Genomic DNA, 11,399 nt, shown 5'->3' on the forward strand with positions numbered 1-11,399 from the left:
CCTGCGGCCCCACCCCGCTGGCCAACAGCTGCAACGAGCCCTGCGTCCGGCAGTGCCAGGACTCCACCTACGTGATCCAGCCCTCGCCCGTGGTGGTCACCCTGCCCGGGCCCATCCTCAGCTCCTTCCCCCAGAACACCGCCGTGGGATCCTCGGCGTCCGCGGCCATCGGGAGCACCCTCAGCTCCGAGGGGGTCCCCATCAACTCGGGGAGTTCCTCGGGATTTGGGGGCTTTGGGTACAGCCGTCCCTCCCGCCGCTACAGCTCGCGCTTTGGGGAACCGTGCTAAGGGAAAAGCGGGATAAAGCAGCCCGGAATGCTGGAGCATGACCCGATGCAGGACTGAGCTTCTGCTCCAGATGTGATGGGAGACGGCCACAGCTCCGCCTGAGCTGTGGGAGCTCCTCAATCCAGGCCTTTGCTTGTCTTATTCTTTGATATTTCATATTTCTGATGAAGTATTTTTATTTCCTGTCGCTTTGTTGTCTCAGTCCACGGCAGCTCCGAGAGAAGAATCCCAGGATGAAAAGCCATAAGAGTTCTTGTTGAATCCTAGAAATATTTACTTACACTTTGTACTTTTTTATTCTGCTGTTTTGCTCTCATTAAAGTCCCAAAGTTGCATCACACTCCAAGTCTCCTGCTGTTTATTGGAAAAACTTGGAAAACTTTTAGCAAAAAGCTCATTTTCCGCAAAATTTTCTTATTGTTCCTCTGTTTTATACAGTGAAAGGGGGCAGCAGAGGTTGCAGGAATTCAGCCTAGAGAAGAGAAGCTTTGGGGTGGCCTAATTGTGACCTTCCAGGACCTGAGGGTCCTGGAAAAAACATGGAGAGGGAGGGCAAGGGCAGGGAGTTACAGGACAAGGGGGGATGGGTTTGGAATGACAGGGAGGGCATTTAGATGGGATATTGGGGAGGAATTCTTCCCTGTGAGGGCGGTGAGGCCCTGGCACAGGTGATTCCATGGATTCCCCATCCCTGGCAGTGCCCAAGGCCAGGTTGGAGAGGTCTTGGAGCAAACTGGGATAGTGGAAGGTGTACCTGCCCACGGTCCAGATGATCTTTAATGTCCCTTCCATGATTCCATGATCTCCAGAGTTCAAGGACAGGCTGAATTTTCACCTGAAATCCTTCCTCATTTTCCTGGGATGGAAAAGTGTTCCAGGAATCTGTCAGTCCTGGCTTTGCAGCTCCGAACAAGCCGGCCACAATCTTTTCCTTCCGGAATGAGTGAAGGAAAGAAATGGAAAGTCAGAGACCTGGGATGTGATTGCAGCAAAAGGCAGGTGAGGGGTAAACCATGGAAAAGAAAAATGCCTTGTGCACAGGGTTTATCCCGAATATTCCTGGCAAATCCTGGCTCCGAGTGGACGGATTAGAATCCCACATCCACCAGCCTTGGTGGCACCAAACGTTGGTCTGCAAGGAAGGTGGAGCTGACACCCAGGGCAGGGCTAATTGCACTCATCCAATTTGAAACATAATTAAAATCTGCATTTGAAAGCTCACGCAAACAGGTCTGAAAAAGAAACAAAACCCTCCCGTTCTGGGTGTGTTGTTTTGCAGAGCTTCTGGTGAGTAAATAATTTCTCCCCTCGAGTGTGAATTAATTTTTGGGCTTGTTTTCTGCTGTTCCCAGCAGAATTCCAGCCGGGAATTCCACACCACCCCAGCTCCTTGCAGGAATCCTCTGCAGATCCATCCAGGAGTGAGTGAGATTTATTTCTGGACAAAACCAGAAGTCGTAACAGAAATTGTATATTTGCCACAGGAAGATGCCAAAGCAAACCTCGAGCCTGAATGATTTGACATAGTTCGTGACAGAATTTGAATAAAATTAACAACTAAATGAGCTCCAGTCAGGTGTGAACCTGGAGGATTTCAGATCTCCCTGTGCCTTCACGGGGGCTGTTTGAGGAGGGGTGAAATCCCAGGCTCTGCCTCCCCCAAAAACCATCTCAGATCACACGTCCACAGCTTCATCTGCCTGGGATGGGTGGCAAATTCCAGCCAGGAACAAGGGGTGCCTTCGATAACCCAAAATTCCAGACAGACACGGCCAGAGGGGCTGAGTGAAATGCCTTAAACCACAGGAACATCTTGAGGTTTGAACAATTCCCCATCCAGGGGGATCTGGGCAGGTTGGAGAGGTCGGACTGGGCCAACCCCAAGGGCAAAGTCCCAAAGCCAGGTGAGGGCAATCCCAGGAACCCAGAGAGGGGATTCTCCCCCTTGGCTCTGCTCTGGGGACATCGACCCGGAATTGTGTCCAGTTCTGGAATCTGGCCAGATTATTGTGGGAACCTCAAATGGCTCCAAAAGGTCCACATGAGCTCAGTCCAGAATTAGGGTTGAGACAAAAGTAAAACCCAGCAGAGAAGGGAACTCGGGAGTTGCAAGGATTTTACAGAGACTCCAAGCCTTTGAGGAACTAATTCTTCTTAATGAGCTAATTAATTACAATTCAAAATGAATTGCAGATGCCACTCTTGCCAGGGAAATTCCCTCTGCTTCTCTGTGGATTTTGGGATCGCTTCTGTGCCTGGAGACTTTACCCAGGGATGACTGTGAGTAACCTCCCAGTTCCATTTTGATTAAAAATCTCTTTTTTCAGACGTTCAGTCACTCACAGGTCTCTCAGGAGGATGTTCTCACATTATGCAAGAAGTCTTAATTATAATCTGAATATTTAGGTCCGGCCTTGATGGCAAAAATCTGTGAACTCTTAATTCACTCACTTTAATGCATCTCAAAATCAGGCCATTAAGTCATTCTGAGTGTACAATCAAATAAAGGCTGGAGTTAGAACAATATTTATTGCAATTATTTACCAGAAAGGCTCCAAACAGCTCTGAAAATATTGCCAGATATATTTTTAAATTCTCAGACGGATTTTAAATGTGTTTTGTGTTATCAAGCAAATCTCGCACGAAGGAAGAATTTAAAAAATTGAGGAAAATAAAATAATGAAAATAAACTGTGGATGGTGTTATGCAAATTAATTCCTCAGCTAACTTCCTTGAGAGGAAATAATTTCTGAAAACAGCTGCTAATTCCTTACAACATGGAGAAATACTGAAGAATGCACAGCCAAAAACAGCCAAGGAAATATTTTTGAGAATCCCCTTGAAATAGGAGATGGCTCAAACCAAACCTTGAACTTTTCTTCTTGATTCAAAAGAAAGCAGCTGTAATTCCAGCAGATAGAAACAATGCCATCAATTTCACAGCCCAATCACTGCCCTGCACCCCCAAATCTTCAGAACATATGATTAAATAAGATACAAGAATTCAGATCTAGGTCAGGCATCTGAAATGTGCCAGGGACGGGACATTTGCATGGTGGCACTTGAATAAAGCTGCTGATAAACTTTGAAGTTCTCGGGAAGCTCTGCCCAAGCCAAACAAGTTTCTGTTCCCAGGGGATCCCCACAAAGCCAGCCCTAATTTAGGGGTGATTTACATGTCTCAGGAGTGGATGTGCAAGGAGAGCAAGAACCTCGGAGGTAATGCCTGGATCCAGGATTGCTCATGGATTTGGGGTTGGAAAAGAGCTCCAGGATCATCAGTCCCAACCTGTGATTGATCCCCACCTGGTCACCCTCGATGTCTCCTCGTTCCTGGGGCACCTTCAGGGATGGTGACTCCAAACCTCCCTGGGCAGTCCCTTCCAAGGCCTGTCCACCCTCTCCGTGGAAAAATTCCTTCTTCCTTCCCTAGAGAGCCTCTCCATGCCTGGAAGTGTCCAAGGAATGACTCGATGTTGGGCTGGTGACAAGGCTGGGATTGGGAACAGCTTGGACTCAATGATCCCGGAGCTCTTTTCCAACCTCAGGGATCCCGGGATTCTGTGAAAAGCAGCTCAGACCTCCAAATGCTCATGGCTTGCCTTCCAAAATCTGCAATTCTCCATTAATTCCCCCAGGATTTACCTTGCAGAGGAGTGCACAAGGGACTGCATTATGCAAATGAGGCTTAATCTCCTGTAATGACACCAAGCAGATCCCAAAGAGGTTTGAAGGCTGAATAAATCCTGCTGAATTAATCACTGTAGTGTTCCCAGGAATGAACCTGACCCAGAATATTTTAAGATGAAAGCAGCTTGTGGTCAGATAGACAAACCACAAGATAAGGAAGTGAGGCAGTAAAAAACACAAATACTGAGGCAAAAAAACCTGTAATCAGTCATGGCCCATAAATCACGTCTGGCACAAAGAGTGGCCCATGTTGTTGGGCAACTCAAAACTCGGTATAAAAACCCGACCAACTCCAGGCTGTCCCAGCCATTTCTCTTCCCTCCTTTGCCATCGTGAATAAGGTGAGTTTGAACCTATTTATTCTCTTTATATAACCAGCTTTTGCCTTGATTTTGTAGTTTTCCCTCCCTCCTGTTGCGGCAGTTTTTTCTCAGAGGGAAGAAGGGGTTTTATTCCAAAGAGGGGGTTTTCTGTTGTTGGCGAGTTGTAAAAACCATTAATTAGCCATGCTGGACATTTGGGGTTATTTGTTCAGTTTTGGGATCCAAGCAAGTTTTAAGGTTGTGCAGCTGCACTTAAATATCAGCAGTGAATTCTTGGGCCTGTTCAGAGTCCTGTGACTGCATCCCACCACAGCCCAAGCGGAGAATTCACCTGAGGCCAGAACACGAAGAGCATTGAAAATTCAGTTTCCTTCTCAATTTGCTCCTTGATCAACTCCTAAACAGATCCTTGGGAAGCTGCTCTTTTCCCGATAAATGTGGGTGTAACACAGTACAGAATATTCCTGTATTCCAGAATTCCCTCCGGCCACAGCCATGTCCTGCTACGACCTCTGTGCCCCAACCTCCTGCGGCCCCACCCCGCTGGCCAACAGCTGCAACGAGCCCTGTGTCCGGCAGTGCCAGGCCTCCACCGTCGCCATCCAGCCCTCCCCAGTCGTGGTGACGCTGCCCGGGCCCATCCTCAGCTCCTTCCCACAGAACACCGTGGTGGGATCCTCCACCTCGGCTGCTGTTGGGCGCATCCCGCGGCCCCTACCGGCGCTACACCCCCTCCCGCAGCGGCTTCTACGGGCCCTGCTAAGGCGGGAGGGAAAGCAGGAGGAAAAGACCAGGAATGCTGAATCCCACCCCGTCCCTGGAGCAGGACTGAGCTCACGGCTGCGGATTTTGGATGCCGCATGAGACACCCCCAGGCTGGAGTTTAAGGAGCTGTGGGAGTTTGGCATCTCCCCAAACCAGGCCTTTGCTTGTCTTTCGTTGTGCTTTACTTCATATTTCTGATCAAATGTCTTTTCCTGCTTTTTTGTTTGTTTGTTTTTGTATTTGATAATAGGCAAAATATTAATTGTTAGCAATTGTTCTGCATGGCTGGATTAGCACAGGTCATTCATCAATGAAGAAGGAAGATTTCCACTTGCTGAGTGTGCCACTGCGAGAGGGATGAGTGGGTTCTGTCCTTACTGGACCATGGAAATGTGTTCCTGACTTTCACATTGCTTCCTTCCCTTCCTCAACCCATTAAATTGGTGCTGCATCACACCCCGAGTCTGCCTGACCTTCTTTGCTCTCCCAGCCCCTTTTCCAGTGCCTTTGGAAGTCCCCACTTCCAGAAAACACGACGCAAATAATTAATTCCAACTTCAAAGGAGAATGAGTCTGAGTCCAGTGGTGGAAAATGTTTAAAATCAAGCCTGAGACCCCTTACCAAAGGTAGAAAGGGACGACCTTCACCTGCAATGGGTGTCTCCTGCTGGGACATAAACAGGGAATATTTAAATATGTGATACTTGGGAGCTCAGCTGAGATGCCTCAAGAAAAAAGTGGAGGGAGAGGCAGCAAATGGGGCAGCCCTTTGGGCGCAGCCTGGAGCTGTTTGGGTGCAGCATCTCCAGGCAGCTGAGCTCAGCCCCTGGTGAGTCTGGGAGGGGAGGCAGAGAAGGACAGGAAGTGCTCCTGCAGGGGAATGAGCCTTTGGAATTTGCTGGGTTGGGAAACAAGTCTGGGACAGGAGATGGGAAACAAGTCTGGGATAAAGAGATGAAAGGAGTAAAATTTAAAGAATTTTTAGTTCTAACCATTTCTTAGGGTGTTTTCTTAAGCGGTTGTGTCTGGCAGAGCTGAGCTTTATCAGGCACTGCTTTACTCCTCCTGGACTGTCTGTGCCGGGATCAAGGTGCTGTTTAGACACCAGAGCTTTTCTCCCTGAAGGAAGAAGGTTTGGAAAGCTTCCCCTGAAGGCTCTGGATGACTCAGTCTCCTGTCAGCCCATAAAACTCCTGTTATCTCTGAAAAGTCTTGCTTGGAGTCTTTGTCTGCCTGTCCAGACTGAGGCTGAACTGTAATTAAAGATGTTGATGAGGTTGTACTGACTGCAGTCATTAGTGGAACGAAATTAAAGGAGGTAAACAAAAGAATTATTAATTTTAAGGAAGAGGTTTCCTTAATAAACGACAAAAGACAGTGGAAAGTTGGCAGTTTGATGTTCTATTACAGGAGGAGCTTGGTCTGGATTAAATGCTTAATTTAATATTTTTTGCCGTCTCAGCCGAAGCTGTTCCCTGACCAAAGGTGATGAATTCCAAAAAGTCAATGGCTCCAAAGGGTTGTGACTGAGGCACTGCTGAGAAGGTGCCTTGGACATGTTAAGGTGGATATTCCTCATGACAATATTAATTTCCTTTACCCTTTCAATTCCCTTCTCATTAATTGAACCAAACTCCTTCCCAGATTGCAAAAAAACTCCCCTCAAATCTGGGGTGTTTCCTCCAAGCACTCGGAAATCACATCACGAGCATCTGATATGCAGCAAGCTTTACAAAACAAAATAAAAGACAATCCCCAAGCATCACTTCCCTCCTTCATTCCTGTCACAAATGTTCTTTTTGGGTTAAAATGTGGTGTGGCAACAAGTAAAGCACAATTCTAAGGAAAAAAGGGAAATGTGGCTGGGTTTGCAGTCAATTAGAAAGTGATATATTCAGTGCTGCAGAAAATGAGTGGGATTTTTGTGTTAGACAAAATGTTTTTCACAGGGAAGAATTTTCTCTGAAGAGCTGGAACAACTTGGTCCCACAGAAATAAAAATAAACCCACGAGATGTTTTCGCAGTCCCCTGAAATATTTGCTGTCAGTGAAAATCCATTTCAACACCGAATTCTGAAAAGCTGAAGCCAGAGCTGCAGCATCTCCTGGGTTTACAGGGAGTAGGGAAGAGGCAGGAAGGCTCTGGAGAGCTTTTATGGCTTTCTGGGGCTGCCTGGAGGATCTGAGCCATTCCTGCACCTTTATTAAGCAGTCCCTGCAGGAATTGTTGGTTTGCTTTGCATTTGGCCGGGTTCCCAGCAGGGAAATTGGTTTATGTTTATTAGGGGTTTATCCTGGCCACGGATGAAACCCACGATCCACGAGGCCGCTTTCATCTCCTCCGTTTGCATCCATTAAATATTCCCGACTCCATCATGCCAACTCCACCTTCCAAAGTGGGGATGAGTCAAAATCCGATTTGTTTAGGAATTGGCTCTTCTCTCTGGCATTTTGGGCACACACCTGGGAGCAGCCCCTGCTGTGGCAGCAAGAGTTTTAATTGGAGTCCTGAGTGTGCAACTTCAGCCTTGATAAGCGCCCAGGAGATTTTGGATCGCTGCTCCTTGTAATATTCCAATGAGCAACATCCTGAAGCTTTTGGCTCCAGGGAGGGGAAGATGGAGCCAGCCAGACAAGTGGGACTTAGGAAGTAGAATTGGGGCTCTTTTTATCTTCTCTGTGGTTTTTGATGAGTTGGCTTTCAAACTACACTCTTAGAGTCAATAGTTAGTTATTGTTATAAAGGAATGTCAGAGAATCAGGGAATGGTTTGGGTGGGAAGGGGCCTTAAAAATCATCTAAACCACGGGCAGGGACACCTTCCACTATCCCAGGGTGCTCCAAGCCCCGTCCAACCTGGCCTTGGACATTTCCAGAGATGGGGCAGCCACAGCTGCTCTGGGCAACCAATTCTTTACCATTTCTGTGTGCAGTGAGAACATTGGGAAAGTCTGGTCAAGCTTAAAGGCCAGGAGAGTTTCCATCCATCATGTCACTGGTGGGGGTCATCCCAAACTGGGGACATCGAGTGACTCATGGCTGGAATTGTGCAAATTCTGATTTGTATTTCAAGGGCAAGCTAGAAGAGCTGGAGCTGGTGAGGAAGTTCGTGACATCCATCAGGAACCTTGGCCACCCATTTGAACCCCTGGTCATGTTCAAAGAGTCCATCCCTGCCCATTTGCTGCTCACTCCCCATTTGCATGTCTGAGTGGTCGAGGGAAATGTTTTGGGAACTTGGAACACTTTTGTTCTTCAAAAGTCTCCAACCAGGGTTTCTTTCCCAGGAGATGTTGGGGAAGATACTCCCAGCTCAGGGCTGATTTGCCTGTCTCTGCCTGGGAGATTAAACATGAGGAGCGACTGGAATGCTCAGCCCTGCCCTTCAGTCTGCTCCTGCATTGTCTGCAATTACTTTTTAATCTGGAAATTGCCTTTGAAAAGGAACTGGAATTGCTGCACACTGAGGTGCTCTTTGAGACGTGCAAAGTGAAAGCCAGGATTGGCTTTCAAAGAGGAAAAAAAGGAACAAGAACATTACAAACGTCTCTAAGTAACTGCTATTAATTTGGGGAACAATTTTGCATAATGGTACAAGGCCTAGCAGGGGAAAGTAATAATTTAGTGGCAGATGTAAAAGGGTTTGGTGTCTTTGATGACCCCAAAGATGAGCTTGGGCAAGGCTTTGAGTGTCTCTGAGCAGCCTCAAATTCCCAGCCATCCTCCATTTGACCTCAATTGTTGTCCTGGAGTTTGATGGAGGGAGAAAACCCAACCTGGAGACTCCTGAGATGAAGGACTTGGACACTCAGTTCCCAAATTGTGTCTCAGATTCCATCATGGAAGTGGGGTGCTTTGATATCAAAGGAATAGATCAGGCTGCTGATCCTCTTTCACCCTCTCTGCTGAGTCAAGAAAATAAAATCTATTCCCTCAAATAATCCATTTCCCAATACCTTTGAGAGTGGTGGAGTTTGATCAGCTCTAAATGCTTTCAGTAATAAAGTTATTTCTTTTATTTCCTCTGTTTGAGAGGAATTGGGCAAAATTCTGAGGCAGAAACAGAAATTTTCTGCCCTTTTCAGAGCAAGATGTGCCAAAAACTTATGCCCTCCATGCAGAGGCAAAGGGATTTCACAGGGAAGTTCACTGCATCTTTCCTGATGGTTTTATTCATCTGTGTCATGGTTCCTTAGGATGCAGAATAATTTCCTGAGTAACCCAGATGATTCAGCTTCTGACCGGGAATTAACCAGGCTTGTAAGATTTGAGGATAAAAGAAACCTCTCCAGAGGAATGCATACATTACAGGGAGGAAATGAAATCCAGGCAAGAAACACAAACAGAGGGGAAAAGTAAATCCCCTGCCGGGCGTATTTTGCATATGAGGAATCGTTAGCAATTGCCTGGTAATGGGCTACAAGCACAATTTGTGTCTCAGGTCCTCGGGCTCTCTGGGCCAGGGTATAAAACCAGCCCGGTCAGAGGAGCTAAAATCACTCCTGCTTTATTCTCCTTGGAGAAAAGGGTAAGTCTTGATCTGTTTCCTACTTTTCCATGTCCTGCATTGTTGTTGGTCTTGTATTTTCTTTTTCTACTGTTTGTCTGTAGCAGTGCAAGGTTTGTGCCCTTTAAAATTGTAGGGGAGGCCTCGAAGCAGCTTTTTCTCCAGGGAGGGACATTCTGTGAAGGGGTGGAGGTTGTTCGTGCTCTGACCCCGGATTCAGCCTCGTTTGGCATTTGCGTCACCCAAATCTTTTGGTTCCAAGGGGTTCCAGCCTCTGCCTGGGCATTGCTCAGCTGCCGGATGTGGGGAATCACTGCAGAGGTTTCGGCTCTCAGAATGGAATCACAAAACATTTGGGGTTGGAAGGGACCTCTGGAGATCTCCCAGTCCATCCCCGGGGTCAGCCGGAGCAGGTGACCCAGGAAAGACTCCAAGTGGGTTTGGAACGACTCCGGAGAGGGAGACTCCAGGGCAGGAGGGTCTGAGTGTCTCCAGAGGGAAATTCCCTGAACTCCCTTGCTCCGAGCAACCTGTGCCGGGGCCTCACCTCTCTCACGGTGAAATTTCTGCTCCTCACTTTTACTTGCTGAGGAATTGTTTATTTTTCCCTCTCTTTTGGGGCAGAGCTTTTCCCTGCTTTTCTGACAGCCTGGTCCTCACTTCCCCACTTATTTCAGAGCTGCGGGAGGAGTGTGGTGGGAAAGGAGCTCTCAGAGCTGCTCAGGAGGAGGTGGAGCTGCCCTTTGTAGTGTGGAGAGGTTTGGGCTTTACTGAAATCTCCTTTCAAGCCAACACCAACCCTTTACTCCATTCTCCACGTAGTCCTTTGTGCTCTCCATCACCGTAGCAGCTTAATTACGTGACTAATTACAAGCTGTTCCTTGTATTCCCTTCTTCCCTGTGTTCCAGACTCGCACCCCACAGCCATGTCCTGCTACGACCTCTGTGCCCCAACCTCCTGCGGCCCCACCCCGCTGGCTAACAGCTGCAACGAGCCCTGCGTCCGGCAGTGCCAGGACTCCACCTACGTGATCCAACCCTCGCCTGTGGTGGTCACCCTGCCCGGGCCCATCCTCAGCTCCTTCCCCCAGAACACCACCGTGGGATCCTCGGCGTCCGCGGCCGTCGGGAGCGCTCTGAGTGCCGGGGGGGTCCCCATCTCCTCGGGCAGCTCCTGGGATATTCTGGTCTGGGGGGCCTTTATGGGAGGTCCTACCGGCGCTCCAACCGCTGTGGGCCCTGAGGAAGCCTTGGGACAGCCGGGAAGGAACAACCAGGAGACGGAAAGCGCGATCCGGATGCAGGACTGAGCCCGTGCCCACTCGCTTGCTGACCCCCCGCAGCTTTGCCCTGAGCTCATGGGGCTGCAGGAGCTTGGCATTTCTGATTCGACGCCTTTCTGTGGTATCAGGGAGGTGAAAAATGTCACTCGATTGTTGCTGGGTGTCCAGCTGTAAAGCACTGCCTTGAAATGGGTGATTAATTTTAATCCATATTCAACCCTTCTGCTTTCTTACGCTGTACATTTTTTTTTAAATTCCACTTCTTGCTCATTAAATAGATGGTGCATCACAATTTGTGGTTTGCAATGTTCCTTCTCGCTCTTCCTCTTTGGAGCCTTCTCTGGGAGAAATTTGCCTGTGCATAAATTGTGAGTACCAGGCAGATCTGCATTTAAGTTAGACCACGCTAATTACTGAGGACTTAATCACAGATAAATATAAGCAATGAATAATATCCTTTTTTTTTGGTAGGGAATATTTTCCCTTTGTCTCATTTCTGGAAGAACAATTTGAAATAATCACCCCTGGCTAACAACAAAGG

At 48.0% G+C, this 11,399-nt stretch overlaps 2 protein-coding genes across 2 annotated transcripts in view; both read left to right on the forward strand.

The window, feature by feature from the left end:
* LOC103624908 (feather keratin 1) overlaps positions 1-630 on the forward strand; it is a 4,029-nt gene extending 3,399 nt beyond the window's left edge. The window contains exon 3 of the mRNA XM_017726234.1: positions 179-630. Within this exon, the coding sequence (XP_017581723.1) occupies positions 179-290 (112 nt within the window). The 3' untranslated portion in view covers positions 291-630. The remainder of the gene's footprint in view (positions 1-178) is intronic.
* LOC108444627 (feather beta keratin-like) overlaps positions 1-11,150 on the forward strand; it is a 19,542-nt gene extending 8,392 nt beyond the window's left edge. The window contains exon 3 of the mRNA XM_017725870.1: positions 10,573-11,150. Coding sequence (XP_017581359.1) covers positions 10,573-10,885 — 313 coding nt within the window. The 3' untranslated portion in view covers positions 10,886-11,150. The remainder of the gene's footprint in view (positions 1-10,572) is intronic.
* The last annotated feature ends 249 nt before the right edge of the window (positions 11,151-11,399 follow it).

The sequence above is a fragment of the Corvus brachyrhynchos genome, unplaced genomic scaffold (genome assembly GCF_000691975.1).
Source record: "Corvus brachyrhynchos isolate BGI_N302 unplaced genomic scaffold, ASM69197v1 scaffold350, whole genome shotgun sequence".
Classification (NCBI taxonomy): Eukaryota; Metazoa; Chordata; class Aves; order Passeriformes; family Corvidae; genus Corvus; species Corvus brachyrhynchos.